This window comes from Balearica regulorum, chromosome 2, assembly GCF_011004875.1.
Source record: "Balearica regulorum gibbericeps isolate bBalReg1 chromosome 2, bBalReg1.pri, whole genome shotgun sequence".
NCBI lineage: Eukaryota > Metazoa > Chordata > Aves > Gruiformes > Gruidae > Balearica > Balearica regulorum.
In genome coordinates this window covers 122,296,023-122,314,851 of record NC_046185.1, presented here as the reverse complement: position 1 = coordinate 122,314,851, position 18,829 = coordinate 122,296,023, and the positions used below count along the sequence as shown (strand labels likewise).

At 39.0% G+C, this 18,829-nt stretch overlaps 1 protein-coding gene and 1 long non-coding RNA gene across 5 annotated transcripts in view; one reads left to right on the top strand and one right to left on the bottom strand.

The window, feature by feature from the left end:
- Positions 1–18,457, top strand: part of ANO10 (anoctamin 10) — a 126,461-nt gene extending 108,004 nt beyond the window's left edge. For all 4 annotated transcript variants that reach the window (XM_075745716.1, XM_075745715.1, XM_075745713.1 and 1 more), the window contains one exon: positions 17,577–18,457. In XM_075745716.1, coding sequence (XP_075601831.1) covers positions 17,577–17,612 — 36 coding nt within the window. In that variant the 3' untranslated portion in view covers positions 17,613–18,457. The remainder of the gene's footprint in view (positions 1–17,576) is intronic.
- Positions 14,650–16,898, bottom strand: LOC142600532 (uncharacterized). The gene is made up of 3 exons (XR_012834068.1): positions 16,457–16,898; positions 15,499–15,730; positions 14,650–14,750 (listed from the first exon to the last, which is right to left on the bottom strand). It is a non-coding gene; the product is annotated as an uncharacterized LOC142600532 (long non-coding RNA).
- Positions 18,458–18,829: the final 372 nt, after the last annotated feature.

Sequence of the window (18,829 nt, the reverse complement as noted above, 5' to 3'; positions counted from 1 at the left end):
AGACTCTCAAATCTAGCTCCTAATCAACTGTGAATACGTGGGAGGATACTGCTTTGAATCAGTGACAACGTGAATGATCGTACGGACAGGCATTGAAGGGAAAAAAGGAAGCTACCCATTAATAATTGGAGTTGTCAGAAGTGTTTTGTTGATATGCAAATTTACCATTTACCTACTTCCAAGTCCTTTTTAGTGAAAGGACAGGGCATATAGAAACTCTTCAGGTACTGGATAAGCAAGAAAGTATTCATGCTGTACTTCATGATGAATATGCATCCGCAGCGTGAAACTGCATAAGGATAGCATGTGTTAGTCTTCCTGGAAGGTGACATTTGGTCTGTGTACAAAACGTGAAAATATTAGGAACAAAACTGAGAAGACAGATATTTAGAGAATTGAGAAACTTGGAGTAGGATGATGCATCATAAAGCCCTTGAAATGGCTGTATAAAATACATTCATTACCATTGCATTTCCTCTGTAAATCAGATTTGTTTCTAGCATAAGATTGGGGAAAATGCCGTTCTGGACAGAACCTACATGTAGTTCAGAGGGCCAGCAAATCTGTTACAGAAACAACAGCTGAGCTATGAAATGATTGAATTGTGAAGTGATTAAACAAAGAAAAATGCATACAAGAATGTTACTTATGCTAATATTAGGGGTTTTTTCAATATGTGAGCAAAATAGGGAGCAAATGAGGCCTGATGTGTTCATGAAGGATGTTCTTTTTAACCCGAACGTCCGTAACAGTCAACAAATGAGCATTGCCTGTTCCTTCTCTCGTTCTCCTGTGGTGCATCATAAACGCAGTATTTCTGCTGCATTTGAAGTCTCATACGCTTCTGTGGAAAAGCAGCAAGACTTGACATTTGGGAAAGGCAAGAGGTTTTGTGTTCAAAGAAAGCTGGTTAGGGTCAAAACTGTGTCTCGGTCTTTCATTAGCATGCAGCATCCTTTTCATTTTGCATGGGGAATAGTTTAGATTCTTATTGCCTACTGTGTAGTTAATTCATTACATACCATGCTGTAAAAACTGCAAGAAATGTGTACTTGCCAAACTGAAAGTAACTGTTGTTTATTATTCATACAGAGGAAGGGTTGTTGTACATTCAACAGATTATAAAGTACTAAAATGTATTCTGAGGTAATTTAGAAAGCAGACATCAGTGGAGTTCCGTTAACCTTCTCTTCCTGAAATAAGTATTAAACTGAAATGTCTGAAATATACTTTTGTCAACTCACTATAATATTCTGCTAGGAACTTTCTGAAATGATGGGGCATACTGTAGCTTTCTATAGACAGGCATATATACATCATTGCTGCATATATATCAGACTTGGTATTGCTGTGTTATGGCAGCAATATGATATCGCTGCTCTGTGTTTACTTTATTAAATAAGAGACTGAAGTCTCCGGTATTCAGAGGGAATTTTCGTAAAAAACAAATTCATTTATGTACATGGAAAGCGTCATCCCATTATATAAATAGCTGTACGCTTAAACAAAAGAATAAGTCTTCCTGTATGTACTCTCAGCAATGGTTGTCTCTGCTGTGCAGTTATATGAATTACAAGTAACATGGCACGTGGTGATAGGTAGCTCATATGCAAGAGAGAACACTGTTCAGGGCAGGTCTGTTGGTGAGATAATGTCTTTTTGCTTCTGAGAAGCAGGCTGTCAGGAGGTTTCAATGGTACTGTTAGGCTCTGCATACCAAAGCATGCTTTTTAAGATGCCTGCTCATATAAAACTGATTAGAGAAGCTAGGAGGAAAATACCTGGGAAAAGAACTAAATTCAGACAGATACTTTATAAAGCTTTATTGTATTTTAAAGTTTTAGTAAAATGAAAATTAAATGGAAAAGCAGGACTAGAAACAAATAGAATAATTCATAAGTTAAGGTGCTATAGTACACTTTTTCTTTTTTTATCTTTTGTATTGACAGCAAGTAAAACTTCAGAAATCATTTCAGAGCATTATGCTCTTCTGTAGTTTGCTAGGTTATTCACCCAGGAATAGGTGTAATGTGTACTGCTTATGGCTGTATATCCTGCAAAATGGATTGAAAAGAGAAAGATTTACTTTCCTAAGAAGCATTTGGAGAATATAATGTTTAGTTGCCTTGTTTGTTTTCTTAATCTCATTTACAGGCTTTGCTGCCTTTTTTTTTTTTTTGAGTTTGCTTTAGTTCTTGAGTCTTTCTTAGAGCTCCACAGCTAATCTATGAATTTGATTCTTTTTTTTTTTTCCATAGGAAAATCTTTTTTTTCTTTTTATCTGCTTCCTCAGTTGATGATAATATCATTACATATTCATATTCCAGCATACTCATTTTTTTTCTACTGCCCCAATTTTTGTTTCACCTGGAAGATCTAGTTGGAACATGTGTGGAGAAAGCAGCAGTAGGTCATTTCTGCAGTGGCGTTGTCTTGGGCCCAGCCATAGCTGTACTTTCTACCTTGTTATCTTGGAGCAGGGCTGTCCAGAGCAATATATACCACAATGGTGCACATCTCAATTGAAGAGTCTGCTGCAGTTCTGTGTCCTCTCCTTGGTCCCTCAGAGCAGAGGAGGAAACACTGAAAACATGCCCTGTTTGAGCAGAAATTCTTACCTTGCCAGACACTGAAAGTTTGTAGAGTATTGGCTTATTCTGGAAGAAGAGGACAAGCGAGAAAGGAGCATCTCCCACATAAAAATCTGGAATGAATCATTGGGGTAGTTGAGCAGAAAGGGTGGAGAGGTACAGAGAATAATTATCTCCATTTAGGGGAAAAAAAATAGAAGAAAAAATAAACAAATCCCAAAACCCCAGGGAAAAGCAACAAGACAGATCACAAAGCAAGGATTTTTCCTTGCAAAGATGCAATACAGTTTTTGATACTAGGGCAAGTGCTTTCTTTAGAGATTTTACATAAGGACAGAGGTGATTACATTTTGTTCCCGGGTAAACGGAGATAATATTAAAACCTTTTCTAAAAAAGCTAGGCAAATCATGCAGTAGTATTTTGAACAATCTTGCTCTAATGATGTCCAAATTGGTTGAACAAACTTTCAAGGATGTGAGCAATCATAGTTCCTTCAAAGATGTGTTAGGAGGAGTTTAAATTTCAATGCAAAGAAAATATTTTAAAGGTTTAGCAGACGTGTGCATGCATGCTCACTCCATAGCTTTTGATAGGAAAAAAAGGGGGAAAAGTTGCAGGATTTTAAGTCTTTGTAACTATTTTGGTAATTCTCATGTAGAAGATGGTCCGTCTGCCAGAATGGCTTACCAAACCCAGGTTTTTAAGATTCAGTTCAGACACTGAGAGGAAAGAACTGTGTGTGGTAGGTAACTATATTGCAGTGCTTATATAGTTGTAGCACTTAGAGGGCTTATGTACATTAGGACTTCTGTTGCCTTAGCTCTCTCTAAAAATGCACAAGTGTTAAGTTCCTGCCCCAGACGTCTTTTTGGACATCTGTGCCACATATACAGGTCACCATCTGCTTGGCCATGCAGGTTCCAAAAGCTTTGTACAATTCTGCCTGGGAACTGCTTTTGGTTATCTAGGAAGAAAAAAGAAAAAGCTTGGGCAGCAACACTGCCTTAGATGTTTAAGGACAATTTTACCTCCTATTGGAAGAGCAGGGCTGCCTGAAACAAAAGAGGGATTGCTGGCTGTTTGTTGAAGAGAAGCTCTGTGTTGGTGCCCTCTTTGCTTTAATAGTTTGAAAGAAATTGCAAAACTAAGGAAGTCTATTTCTCTGAAAGGATGGGGTTTCTAATCAGCATCTTCTTAAGCTGATAGATTTTTTTTTTTTCTTCAAGAGATAAGAGTACTCTTTTATATATATAAAGGAGTAGTAAATTTGCTAAATGGATAAGTTTCTTGTGACTCTTGGTCTTTCCTGTTTCTGACTTGAGATGCTATCAAATTCATCAGTCTATCTCTTGAAAAAGGTTTGGTTATCTTTGGGGAGATGGAAAGGTCTGTTCTCACCACATTTTAGCTAACATTTGGTAACTAGTGGTGAGGTAAAAAAAGGAAAAAAAAAAAATGGGTTTGGGTTGATGGAAGTACTGTTGAGCAAACCCAGAATTTAACTGGTCTGCCAAGTTGAGAAACTCCGTGTGACTAGGCGCAGATGTGGTAAGAAGACACCTTTCTTCTGCAGGTGGGACACACCCAGAGTTTCCCTTACTTGTTTTTGACTTGATGATGTTGAAATTATCAGACCAAACCATTAATTAGTTCATCCAGTTACTTCTCTGGGAGTGATTAGTCGTGTTGCTTCCATGAGATGTGTACGAAAGTGTACTGAATACACTTAAAACTTTGGAATAACTATTAATGGGAGCAGTTGCTTTCTGTATCAATTACTATTAAGCTTATCTTGTGAATTGGAAGAATTTTTGTACCTGCTTCAAAAACAAGATTATTTTTAATGCCACTGTGGAGGTTCCAGTTTGTTGCATGAACATCTAATACAAGAGCATTTCTATGGATCTTAGTAATTCTGAGTTGTATTTTCTTTTCTATTTTTTCACTGATCAGCAGAAATCAAGAAAAAGATTCACTAACAGAGGACAAAGATGACTTCTCTTTAGTCAAACCCCTGCAGATTCCATAAGAGAGAAGATTTTGCTAAGGTGTTACTCATGTATTTTTCCCAATATTATTTGTGATTATTCCCATGTCACAGAAAGATCAAACAAAATCGAGAAGCAAGTTCAGCAGATGGCAGTTTCAATGGGATACATTTCTTTGATCAAAAGTGAACAAGTTTGCAAAATTTAAATATAAATATTTGAAGGTTATTTATATATGAGATTAATACTTAGTAATATAGAGTAGCATATATAATATATATTTTAAATTAATGTTTAATGCTAATTAGTCTTTAGGGTATACTGTCTGCTAAAGAACTCCTTTGCTGATCTGAAGTGTGAATTCCCCGTAACTTTATGGTAGCAGTATTGGCCAGTTTCCAGATTTCACAGGTTACAAATGAGGAAGGCATCAGGAGAAGAATTCTCAAAGTAGCAAAACAAAACAAAACCACCCCTCAACACGTGGAACCCACAACCGAACAGCCTCCCATTGATATTGTTGAAAATGCCCCTTTAAATACAGGCATTATACTGACACGGCTCATTCCAGTAAAACTAGCAGTGTTAAAGTCTTTATTTGTTCTTCTGTGTGGATGCATTTTCTTTATATTTTTATATATGTATAGATGCAATCAATATGCAGGTACAGAGAGAGAATGAGAATCTGCATGTGTGGATGCTATTGAGTTCCTTTTGTAGATGTGCTCTAACACTGGCTTATTGTAAACTACAGCCTACAGTTCCATTTCTTTTTACTGGGCATACTCTTTTCCTTTGATGTATTTCCTTACACCACTAATAATTGCTGTTATTTCCTATTAACATGGAAAATTATGCCCTCTCTTTTTAGTATGTGAGAGGTATTTGCTTTAAATTATTGAACAAATCTTTCGCTATGTTTATGAATTACTGTTATTTTAGAAAAGGATGTAACTGGCTGCCGTGGTTTTTGCAGTTCTGTTGGTCCTATAATGGTATATGGAATTTTCACTCTGCTTTCTGATCGTTTCCAGTGCCAAGAAGGAAACATGAGCATGGGAGCACTGACATATTATCAAGCTCAAAGTGCAGAAAATGGATTCCTTCAGCTTGTTAATATTTTGTAATTATTTGTCATGTCCCAGCTTGTGTGTTTGATTTGCCCTGAAGGATCTGTGGAAATGTGTGTTCACCGTCCATCTTATACCATCACATAAATTTACAGTGAATTAACTAGGTGACTCACTGGATAATATTAACTCACTTTACTGATGCAAAATCATATGATGTCTTAAACATTTATTTAGAGTCCTTTGACAGCACTTACTGACATGTTTTTTAAAATCTGGTTTGTTTGACAGATGTGACAACCTATTTTATAAAGGTCTTACTATAAAATTTATAAGACCACGTTTATTTTCTGACAAATGGTAATGTTGTACAGTGTTTCTATAGCAATAGGACAGAGTTTTAATGTGCTACAGCTAATGTGTTGAAGAGAAATTATTTTAGATATTTGTGATTGCATGCTAGATTATGTATTTATTGTTGTGGTAGATTAAAATTGAGAAATAGGAATGTGATGGTACTGGTAACCCAGGGTACCCAGTAAAAGCACTTTGCAGTGTGTAAGAAACATTTCAAAGCAAAGCCTTGAGGTCTGATAGAATTAAATTAATGTGGCAATTTAACATGAATCACAATAGTTAATCCCTCGGTGCATACTGAAGCTGGCACCATTAGCTCTAATTTCCATTGAAGCAAAAGAAGGTCAGTCTAGAACAGAGGCTGGACCGAAGCAGTATATATCTGTTCCACACATTGATTTCTAGGTTTCAGTTCATTGCCAGGTTTATCCAGCCCCGCAGAGCAGCAAAGTGGGGCCATGCTAGTGGAACTTTCTTCCCTCGCTTTCCCGTGGAGCAGGAAGATGGAGGAATGCAGCTCTGTTCCCACCGTAGAGCTGCCAGCCTCTCCAGGGCCAGTCCTCTTGGCAAATTTTCCCTTTCTGACCCTTACCGACCAGTGAATTTAGATGCAGAAAGGAGCAGCTGTCGCTCGGTTGGAAGAAATAGGAAGTTAAAAATCTGAGGGAGAGGGTGCAACTAGGACAGCAGAACACAGGACAGAGAATCAGCAAGGAATAAATAAAGAAAGCAAAAATGCTTGACAGAAGTGAAAATGCAGAAAAAAATGAGGAGTCTTACCATAGCGTATGAAAATTTGACTTATTCCGTGCATGGAAAGGCCACATAGAAGGTTTGTGTTGAAAAAGTAAGAGAATAATTTCAACCTGCTTACACTTTTTTTTGCAATTATTGAAGTTTTGTTTAGAAGGTAACAGTTTTAATAAGAAGTTCTAAACCTAAAAATGACAATGTTATTAAAATCAGTTCTTACAAATTTATATGTCTATTATACAAGTAATCTGCTTATGCCTTTATGTATTGTTTTGCACAAAAATTAACAGAGAGAAACTGGGATTATAGGGTTGGCAAGGCTTGAAAAGAACAAAATTAAGTAGTCAGAAATCATTCCTGTATTTTTCCAGTCTAAACTTCATCCTAAAATCTTTTTCTGTCGTTGCTTAGTTATATAACGTAGGGTGTTCAAGGCACTAAAGCAGATCTCAGAAACAGAGTACACGCTAATATTCAGCATCTCTACAGATCGTTGTTTGTCTTCATGTTACAAAGCTGCTTAAAAATTCAAATCTCCACAGCCTGAAAGTAGTAGCTGTTATATAGTTTTAATTTTTCTTAGCTTGCTCTTTATTGCAAAATAATTTCATAAAGCTATGGAAAGAAATTGCTAATAGTATTAGAGGCAGAAAACCACAATGTTTTGTTGGGTCTCTGATAGCAGTACGGATAACTCTGGAAAGGGGCTGTGGAGGAAGAGCGCTAGGGCATGGCGGTGCTGATGAGTACGGCATCTCGTTGATGTAACTCACAGGAAGACTTTGTTTTTCTAGTGAAAAAGCAGACAGATGGACAGGAGCTTTACCAATCGAGCGCTATATCACTTCTGAACAAATGAGGTAAACAACCTCTAGCAAAGAGGTTTTCTTCCCACTAATTTGTTGGAAAAAAGGAAAAGCGTTTTGTTCACTCGTAACCTAGGAAGCACATAAAGGGAAGGTCTGGCTTCGCTGAAGTGAATGAGAACTTTGCCATTGCCTTCAAGGAAACCAGACCTTTACCCTTTGGGTTGTTTAAAACTACTATGGGCATAGCAGAGTAATTTACAAATATTGTTAAACCTATAATGTAACACTATGTCAGCTGTTACAACTTTACTAATTTTGAAGAAATGCAGAGTTATAAACTACCAAGCCAACCTTTTACTCATTTTCAAAACATCTGTTGCATGCTAATTCAAAGTTTATTCTGACTCTCCTACGTGCTTATGAGACAATCTTTTGTAGTTCTCTGAGTAGTGCTTTGTGTCCAGTTGTGCATCTTAAATGGAGATGGCAAGTTTAATAAGCTATATATGTCCTGCATGTATATCTGGGTAAGGGTTGTGAGATCAAGGGTTTCTCTAGCCCAGGCCCCAAAGCGGCAATAAGCAGATGCATAGAATAGAGCGAAGAGCAGGGCTAATGTATATTTCCCCATAATATTTTTCCATCCTCTGCCTGTGCTCAGCTCAAGAACTTCCTGAGCCAGACAAACCATGAATCCACCATACCTAATATGAGAATTGACTTTATCTGAGTAGGTATATGACTTTATGTGGTCAGATAGCTATCAATTTAAATATATTTTTAAAAGCAAATCAATACCTGTAGCCAATCAATACTTATGCTTAGTCCAGTGTTTGTTTAAGGGAAAACAAGTTGCCTCTCTTTCCACATGTGCCTAGTCTGCCCAAGGAGCAGGGTACTTGGCAGAAGGGGGATTTGCCTTGTCACGGGTGTCTCCAGTGCAAGAAGGAATTCTGTCAGTTGTGCCATTCTGAAAGTATGTGCAAAGGGACCTTTGGTACCCTTTAAAATCGGTAGAAGTGATTTCTTCAGAATATTTAGAAAAAACTCCAATTAGTAATTGGTTATCAGCTCTATGTTGATTATTTTTCACTGGGCTGTGAATGGGCAATAGCAGGTAATAGCAGAGCCTCAACAAGAAGCAGAAGAAAGCTTGTCTTTGAAAAGAAATACAAGAATGAGGATGTTACTGAAATGATACTGTATGGACAAGTATTTGGGGCAGGAGAGACTCTACTGGGGAGGAAAATAAAACAGGGTGACCTGGCAGGTCCCTTCTGTTGCTGGTCCTGGATTCTTTGCCCATTAAACTCTTTAGTAGAATTGAGAGTAGTTCTTCTTCACCAAGTAATTTAAACATTGAATAGTTTTTCCTCCTTTACTGCAGTGAAATGTAATTTTGTGAATACTGTAGTAACAATAACTTTAGAACTGAACTCACTTTCCATGCTGATATGGCAAATAAACCAAGGGGCAAAGTCCTTCTTAAAAAAAACCTCCTTAAAGAGAGTTGTTGCTTTTGCTATGTATCTACCCAGCACTTAGTGTGGAAGACTAACTTCTAAACATATGCTTTATACCTCAGTATATTTTAGTGTTTTCTACTTGTATTATTCAGTTTTGATTTCTCTGACATATTTGTTCAGCTGAAGTTTTTTTCCTGCTACAAGACAGACGGAAGTTTTGTACTGGGGGCATTTTGGCTGGTGTGTGGTAGCAGGATGCAGCACAGCCACGCACCGTCCATGTTGATCTGCTTTTTATATTCAGATTTATATCACAGATAGAAATTTCCAAAAGTAGTACCTGAAGTTGGATTCTTTATTTCTTATCTGGAGTCCATTCTAGATTACTTAATTTCCTGTATAGAGGAGTAACCTCTTTTTGTTGTTACTAGTAATTTTTGTAAACTGAGTAGGGCTCTGTACGGATCCACAAATTAAAAAATTTGGCAAGGAATGTGGGCCCGGGTTATTATTCAGGCAAGCTGGGCTTGGGCTGGGGCTAGGCACGCCTCTGTGTCCACTGTCAGAGCGGAGGGTGGACAGGGGTGCCAGAACTTGGGTGCTTACAGGTTGGGCTTTGTGTGCCTGCCTTCCAGTGACGGCCAGATCTGTGGCCAGAAAATAATGGCATTACGTGGTATTTTTTTTGTCATCTCCTGACGACTGGGTGTAGTACATTTTGAGAGACCATCTCGGCTTTTCACGTAGTCTGCTCCCTGCTGTTGCGTGGATTACAAGGAGATGTGTTCACGCTCTTGGTGTTTCCTCTGTTCTTTTTGTGGCATTAGATAGTTTAAACTAGTCTTTTGCCTTTTGTACAACAGAATTTGTTAAAGGATGTTGGCAAAAACTGTGTGGGTTTTGGTGCGTGTAATACTGGAATAGATGTTGTGTGGTCTCCTCAGGGCTAAACCTCTACTACCGCGTGGGCTTACGCACTCGAGGGAGGCTTGTGTCTATAACCCAGCAGGTCCCTTCCAGTCTTAAGTTGGAAAAAAATGGAAGCGCAGAGCTCACATAGCTTTGCTTGTCTTGAAAGTGTTAGACCGAAACATACATTCTCTCAGAAGCCGTAGTGAGCTGTGTATTTTTGTCATCACCGGAGCAAAAGTGTGAGGAGGAAGGACTGTCGGCTATCTCACCGCAGTGCCACCCACCGCCCTCAAGCCCTTCACCGCTGGTGCTGGCGCTTTTCTTCAGACTCTGGTTCCGCTGTTTCTCAGCTGTGCCTCCTGAATCACGAGGCAGGGTGAGTGCAAAGCACGTGAGGTTAAGGAGTAAGTTAGCATATACTGAGCAACGTGGTCCGTAGCCAGGCCGTTACTGCTGTTATAGTTGGTGTAAGGCTTACGCGGTTATGTCTGCAGTTACCCTTCGGTGTCGGGCATATCCATGTCCACAAATTAAGGGTTTGTGTCCAGAGGCCTAGTTCAACTGTGAAAGTGCTGGGTATTGCTCTTCCAAAGGGTCAGTGCGTGCTCAGGGGCATCCTACTTAGGGTATGAGCTTGGTTCAGAGAGGAGGAAGGGTTTATTTTACCCATTTTCTCTTGATTGTAACTGCAAACTGGTAATTAACGTTATCCAAAACTCCTGAGAAAATAAATTTTATCATAGCTCACCCTGAAACCATTAAAACATTATCGATGTGCTATTAATCCAGGGACAAACTGCACCCTTAAACTGTAGTGAATTCTCTTCGACTCGGGTCACAAAATTAAAGAAATATATGACTGACAGGCATATATTCCAGATCTGGAAGGACTGTACAGGCCACCCCGAGATGCGATCAAGGTCATGTCACGTTGGATATTTTTGCATCATTGCTTTCATAGCTAGTCAATAGTTTCTGACTCCAAAATCTATTGACCGGCTGCTTATTGGATGGGAGGTAATTGCATAAGCTAAAGGGGAGAACGTTTGCTAGGCTGGGCTGTCATCCTGCGAGTGCGGTTAGAGCGCACACTCGTCATTAGGCATTCAGGCGTACTGTTTAACGTTGCATATTTATCTTTCACTTTGCAACTACATGGTCAGATACGGTGAAAGAAGTGAATTTTAAAAAGTACAAACTGAAACAAGATAAAAATAATTTAAATGTTCTGAGGGTTAGAATACGTAAGTTATGCTTTTGAAGAATATACTATGATTCTATCTAATGTGACTTCTACTCTTTTTTCTACATTTTTGTACTATCTACTGAACTAAAATAAGGTTCAGCAAAGGGTGACTAATACCGTAAGAATATTGTAATCAGTATTAATTAATACTTTGCAATTTAAATCAGAGACAATATGAAGTAGATCAGAAAAAAATTTTGGAAAAAAATCTACTACAAATGGGGTTGCTTTGTCTGCTGTGGCTCACAACGCAATTAATCAGGCACAATATTCCAAGGTACATATTATGTGATTCTGCAAGTTTTCCTGACTTTGCGCTTACTAATTTTGCAAACTTACTGTTTCATTAACACTAGCTTTTTGTACTTGGTATCTGTCATGAGTTAGGCATACAAGAAAGGAAAGAGAGTTTTCTTTTTGCTCTTACCTGCTATTTATTGTACCATATTCCCACTCTAGATCTGTAGAGTCCAGGCAAACTTCTGTGCCAAAATTCCTCTAGGAACAACAATAAAAATCTCTCAGCCTGGAGGGACCTCAGAAGGTCTCTAGTCCAACCCCCTGCTCAAAGCAGGGTCAACACCAAATTCAGACCAGGTTGCTTGGGGCTTTTTCCAGTCAGGTTTTGAAAACCTCTGAGGACGGAGGCTGCAATACCTCCTTGGGCCCCTGCTGCAGTGCTTAGTTATCCTTCTAGTGTTTTGGGTGGTTGTTTTTTTTTTTTTCCTTTTGGCTTATTTCTTTATGACCACTTTATTTCTTGATCTCTTGCTGTGCACCTCAGCAAAGAGCCTGGCTCCATCTTCTTGCTAACCTCCCTGTAGATACTGGCAGGTGTCTCGGCCTTTTCTCACAGGGCATGTGCGTCAAATCCCTGCCCATCTTGTGTCCCATGGCTAGACTCGGCAAAGGTGATCGGTATCCTTCTTGTACTGGAGACCCCAAAACTAGACACAATATTCCAGATGCAGCCTAGAGGTAAGGAGAATAATGGTTGCAGTGCTTAGCTTTTCAGTCCTTAAAAAGTTAAATTATTGTAATTGCTTACAGAGTCCTTCTCATGAGAACTACACAGTTCAGCATTTGTTTCTTTGTTAATCTTCAGTTTAAAATTCTTCTCACCTCCTCATCAAAAGTCTGCATTTTGGCTATTTAATGCTCATCTATGACTTCTCTTTATAGAGAGATGTTTTAACTGGTTTGCACCGTCACAGGATCATTGGTCTGGTAAATAAGGAAGTTGTGAGATTGTTCCTACAGGTCTTTTATCATATTACTTAAGTAGGGAGGAAAGTATATTCTGGAAATCAATAGCTTTGAAGAAGACTTAGGGCTGGTACCGGATGAGTTACTGAAAATAGGTGTTCAGTGTTACATTGTGGCTGTGTGGTATAACGCAGAAGTCCTGGGATTTATAAACAGGAGTATACTAGTATAGAAGATGTTTATTGCTACTGTAAACAAGCATCAGCTATCATCTCCTGCTATGGCAACTAAGAGGTTGCTGAAAAACTGGTCAGTCTCAGAAATGAGGCTTAAAAGTTACCCCAAACCTGAAGTCCTTAAGCTCCATTCCCTGCAGTGTGTTCAACCCCATGCACAAAAACCTTGAGGGAAGGGTTTGTGATTCTACATACAAAGTTACCGCAACTTTCCACCACGATAATCAGCGAGAACAAATTTCCACTAAATAAGTTTTTACACTTTCACACAGAATAAAATATTGGATGTGGAAGAGGCTTACTGAGTTTTGAAGTGGGTGTTAATTTGCCTCTTCTATAACTGGCTGGTGCTTGCAGATTAAGCTGATAGAGTTCTTGCAGTTGTCAGCAAACAGCTCAAGGCCCAAGAAACTACCTTTGTTGTGACTGTGCACCATTAGGAAAGAATAATTTTAATATATGTCCATCATGTTTTCATGTTATAATTAATTTGAGAAAGATGCTATGTAACACTACGCTTTCTTTAAGCAATAAACTGCTAATGAGCCATTCTGTGATGAATACAGGAAAAGCAGAAGATGGAGTTGCTGATAAGAGACATCTGCCTTTATGTCATCTTATATTTAACTATATGGCTATTTACATGTCTGTTGTTCATATATACATACATAGATGTACGTTGAGTATGCACATGGAAAAGCACCAAACCAGTGAGTCATTAACTCCTGGCTTCATGGATTTTCACTTTTAAATGCTTTTCATTCTTTAAAATTGTTTTCCTCCGGTTGTGGCTGAATTGTCAGTTGGGATTAACACACACAGTGGTAAAATTAAGAGTGGTTAGAGGCTGGCTTACCAGGACCGAACATAAATGGAAAATAATGGTGTTCTAAACAGTGTTTTAAGCTCAGCAAATGCAAGAAATTACCATTAAACACCCAAACAGAAGTGAGGAATGCAAAGACTGTTAGCCGCCTGATAAAATGTTGGCTGTCCCGTAGAAACCATGCAGGAAAGCTGGGAGTGCTTGATTAGGTTCTGAGTGCGTGTGAAACGAGCACTGGTAACAGCAGAGGTGCTGGGTTCTCTCTTTCATCCTCTCGTGCAGAAAGGAGGTCACAGATAGATTTGCAAGATAGGGTTTGTGACGGGCAGCGCACACTTCTCACTCGCAGGGGCAGAGCGAGGTGCAAAGCATCTCTTCGTCCATGGGCAGGGTTTGAGAATGGAGGTGGGCCACGGTTCTCCTCACGCCGTGCAGAAGCGACCTGGATTTCCAGCGAGGCTGCGGCTTGAACAAAGCCCTGGCGCTGCAAGTGGTAAAGCCCTTGGCAACTCAACTGGCCTCCCTTTAGTCGAGGTCTGTGGTGTTGCTGTGTATTCCCGTTAGTTCGTGTTTGCAGCTGTTTCTTTTACTTGCATGTATTAATTAGTATTGTTCACAGCACTAAGTCACGAGCTCAGACTTCCACCGCAGACCCTCTAAACGGAGAGTTACCGGTCGTTGATAACTACAGTCAATACCCTGCATGCTAAAATTTGTGTTTCTGGTTGTGAACACACAAAGGAAGTAGCCCGATTTCCAGGCTTGGTATGCAACTGCGTTTGTGCTCCAAAAGTATCTGTTATGTTTTATTAAAGTGCTTTCAGAAAATTTAATGTTGAAATATAGCGAAATCTAATTAATTGGTAAAGCCTATTTGTAAACCACATTGAAGAATTTTTGCTATTTCTGCTGAAAGTACTGTCTAATTATATTATGCGTGCTTTACAAAGAAATTTAAACTTAATAAAATGGAAATAGCAAATCTATTGAATTACAGCAGATAAATATTTAGAGCAATTCCTAACAGTAGAATTTTAGAATAAACTACACTATGGCCCCACTACAATAAACGAATATTAGCTTAAATGTATGCTTCAGTTACCATGTATTGCATCCATAGGCTGCTGTTGCGAAGCGTGCTGCGTGACGAGGAGCGTTAAGGTAGCACAGCCACACAGCGGGAGAGAGACGTGGGCCTAAGTGCTGCGCAGAGCCAAGCCTAGCCGGCTAGAGAGGCAGAGCCAAGCCTAGGGGCAGGACGCTGCAGTCAGTTCTCAGGCACCAGCCGCCTGTTTTGCAAGACAGAAGCATAAACCTTTTGCGAGTAACTCTCAGCAGATAATAAATGTAGAATATTTTATTGAGCTAACTCATCTCTGAGCTACACCTCTGGTTAGTTTTTCAGAGGCTTTTAATAGCCCTTTCTTTGTCATTATATATTTAGTTGGTTTGAAAAGTAGGCCGAGAAGTTTTTAATACCTTGTTGTCTATATTTTTAAAATACTACTTAAAACTTACAAAGAAGTGACTTTTTTGATGGAAGAGTAGTGAACTCTTCCCACAGGTTTGTCAGTGAGCCTGTTGGGGCCATCAGGGAAAAGGTGATCTTAAAATAGAAAGTACCCTGTCTGTTCCCTTTCTCAGTATCAGAAAAAAAATATGCTCCCTTTTCCATACGTTGTGCTAGAGAAATATTTTCCCAGTAAAAAGGAACATTTCCTTTCACAGTAAAAGAAAAGAAAATTTAAAAATTCTTCAGCCTGACCTTGGCAAAGAATTTCACCGTCTAATGGTGCCACCACATGTTGCTTGCCGAAGTGATAGCTCTTAGGGGAGCCTGGTGTTGCCAGGTACAGCAAAATATGTTTTGGTATTAGAAATTATAAAGAAGAAATGAAATATGCAGCTCTTGGTTCTCACGTTGCTTATGATTCATTGCCTGAAATACATGAGTGACTGCATTTGGACTGGTTTTGCCCAGGCTCTGTGTGTGCCATGGCGGCGTGTGAAGATATTTTAAGAGGTTTTTCTACTCACTGGCCCACTGAAGAAGCTGGGAAATTTGTTTGTTCGTCATATATTTTAAATAGACTAACATAAGATTGCCAGCATAAGAGAATACTAGCATAAGATTAGCTCAGTTAAAATTAGGAGGATCTTCAAAAATAAACAACAGTAGTCCTGCTTGTACAGAATTTCTGGACAGATTACCATCTAGCCATCATTAATAGTCATGTGCTTGGGGTTTTTTTCCAGACTTTGGTGAGCCCTGCAGAAATCAGAGAATAAAAATACCTTTCCAGTTTTCTACGTTCCTCATCAATCCCTGTATAATTACAACGACGCTCAGAATTTACGAAAATCATTCAAAAATAAGAGAATTAGGTTTGAATTTGATGAATCATGAACTGAATTAAGTTGCTGTGTTCTGTATCTTTTTAATAGGGGTAGAAGTCACTTTAATTAAGATGCTGTAGTTTTATACAGCCATTTATTTAAATAAGTGAATCAGGATGCAGAAGAGGAATCTGTATTTTAGCATTTAGCTATTCTGCACTGTTGCTATGGAGAAGCATATAAATATTTGTATTGCAAACTAATTTTACTTCCCTTATAGATGGCATGGAAATACAGATAAAAATGATAAAGAAGAGTTATTGTAGGTGGGTTTTATCATGCAGAGTAATGTTTTGGAATGGGTTCAGACGCAGACTAGCAGCCAAGGGAAGTCAGAAGGTGCTGTGTTAAAGCAATCCATCTTTATGTTATGGGATAGAAATTGAATGAAAGTATCCATTGTATTTGCAGTTTCCCTGTTTCCAGTTTGTGGTTTGGTTTGGGGTGAGCATTATTAACACAAACATAAAAGAAAGAACTTTAAATTTAAGAAACTTAAGCATGTGTCATAGCACCCACTGGGTTGACGATATGGAAACTACACAGCTGCTTAGGAGTTGGAAGCTGCATAAAATTACTTCTTCACATGATCACTTACAGTTTTCATGTTCAGCGCTCTTCTCTCCTTGCGTGCCAAATGGCCTCGAAGGCGGCAGTCACGCTGGGCACCAGCCTCTGGCCTCCTGAATTCCAGCAGTGCTGTGCCTCCCCTCGCCTTCGCTCCTCGCCTTGTCCTTGGGGCTGGTCTCCATCTACTCTCCATCCTTTGTTGTCTCTCAGTCTTTTTTTTGGGGGGGGAACTGAAGTCTTTGTAATTATTTCTTAGTGTATCAGAGTGGTTTCCAGCCTTCCAGACCTTGAAAGACCCTTGAAGACCCTTAGCTCATAACCCCGGGTGAGGGGTGAGAGGCGCCTTTGGCACAATTTAAACTCCGCTCCTGTTGCCTCTGTAAATTCTGTCTGATGAAACATCCCCTTTAACAAGAAGCTGCAAAAAGCGGCTCCGGTTTCTCGTGCTCAGCAGATATTTTGGACGCTTGGTATTGTTATTCCAGTTTCACATTGAGATCTCTCTGGTGACATCCTGAGATAATGAAAACAAAAACAGTTAACAACAGGATTGGAAATAACACGTATCACCGTAGCAGTCTGCTACCTCTTTCTTATATCACAGGATGTTTTCAGTCAATTCAGCAGCAAAAAAAAAAGGCCTGACCAGAGATAGGGGTCGGGGATTTCCAGCAGCAGTGGCAGCGATGCCAGCTTACACAGCGCTGTCATGAGCACGGTTATCACCTCAGAGTGGCAGAAGAAAGTTCCAACCCTGGCTGCCATTTTGCCGTTCTTACAGCAGTTCCCCCTGGTCACGAGTCTGAGGGAGAAGGGTTTTTTTCTGTATCTGTTGGGCCCAGTAATTTCAGCATAAGGTATTATTCATCACAAAAAGAATTAATTAATACACAAATCGCATCATCGTTTGCTGAGTCTTTTGGTGGGAAAAGCAATACCTCTGTTAAAACTGTGTGGTTTGCAAAAGTCAGGCATAACAGACTTGCATTTTTGCTTTTAACTACTGAAGCTTGAGTTAATTTTTTTGTGCAGTTTTATTATTCAGTTGGATTCAGAAGTGTCCTGCTTTCAGGTCTTGCTGTTCCGTGTAATTTGTCGTGCTACCACAGCACTTAGCGTACCTCTCCTTTTTCTCCCTTCTCTTACAGCAAATGAAGCTTGCGGCTGAGTCACTGAAGGAGTAAACATGAAGGAATGAGGATGACTAAAGCAGTCACATGCGAATGCGGGCACTTATCGAGCATTTGTTTACGCTGATGTGTAGCTCTCGGAGTGTGCACTCTACCATCTCTTCAGTAGGTGGCACCTGCTTATATCATACTTGGTCAATATTCTCTGCCTGACACCACAGAAAAGATCTTTTCTCCTGTTCTCTTTGGTTTTTTATATGCAATTGGTTAACACTAAATAAAAGTACTCCAGCCTATGCTAGGTCTGGTTGAAATCTGCCAGACCCACTGTGCTTCAGTGATTGAAAACGGATTCTGTGAGTAAGCATCCAGAGCTAACTAGGGTTTTCAACTGTAACTTTGTAAAAGAAAAAAAAAAAAGGAAGGTAGACTGGTATTTAATTCACAGTATACTATCCCTTTGGGGTTATTGCCACTTTTGTTTCCTTTATTACAATACCTAATCAATCCTGTATGATTTCAAAGAGTGCATATGAGCTACTGTTTGCCCATAGCAAAATAAATACATATTTTATACATTGCATAATGAAATACATGATTGTTCCCTACATGATCTGAGAAATATTTGAACATAAATATTATAAAGTACGCATTATATACTCCTGTATGCTAGTTATCTAAATAAGCCCTAGCTGAAATCTTTTCAAAAGCTGGGTGAAAAGCATTCAGTAGGAAACAGATTGCTGATCAGTAATTTATGAAGTGTATTTATTGTTTAATTTACATTACACTTTGGTATCACTTCCCTGGATCTTAAAATTTCAGTATTGTATGAATGGATCTTCTGGTTAAATGAACTTATAGTAACAGATCAATTAAACATGATCCTTGATACACCAGTCCTTGTGTATGTAGTAAATACCTGATTTTTTTTTGTTGCATTTCTCAAAAAGGTAGTTTTCCTGATGTTTCATTGTTTTCTGATAGTAATAGGACCAAAATCAACAGTGTTTGCTCCTGTGACCTTGAGAGAGTTTGTTTTTTCCTGCTGCGACCTTCATCTTTGGTAGATGTAACTATATGGGATACTTGCTGGAATTCTGTTTGGAAAATTATGCTGTTACAGTAATTAAGGTATTTGCCTACTTTGCACAGTTCAGATTTCTGCCACAGCCCCCCTGCAGCAGAGTAATATAACTAAACCAAAATAATGTATTCTGTCTGGAATTTAAAATTAGTATTTCTCAAACTCTACAAGCATGACCCAATAA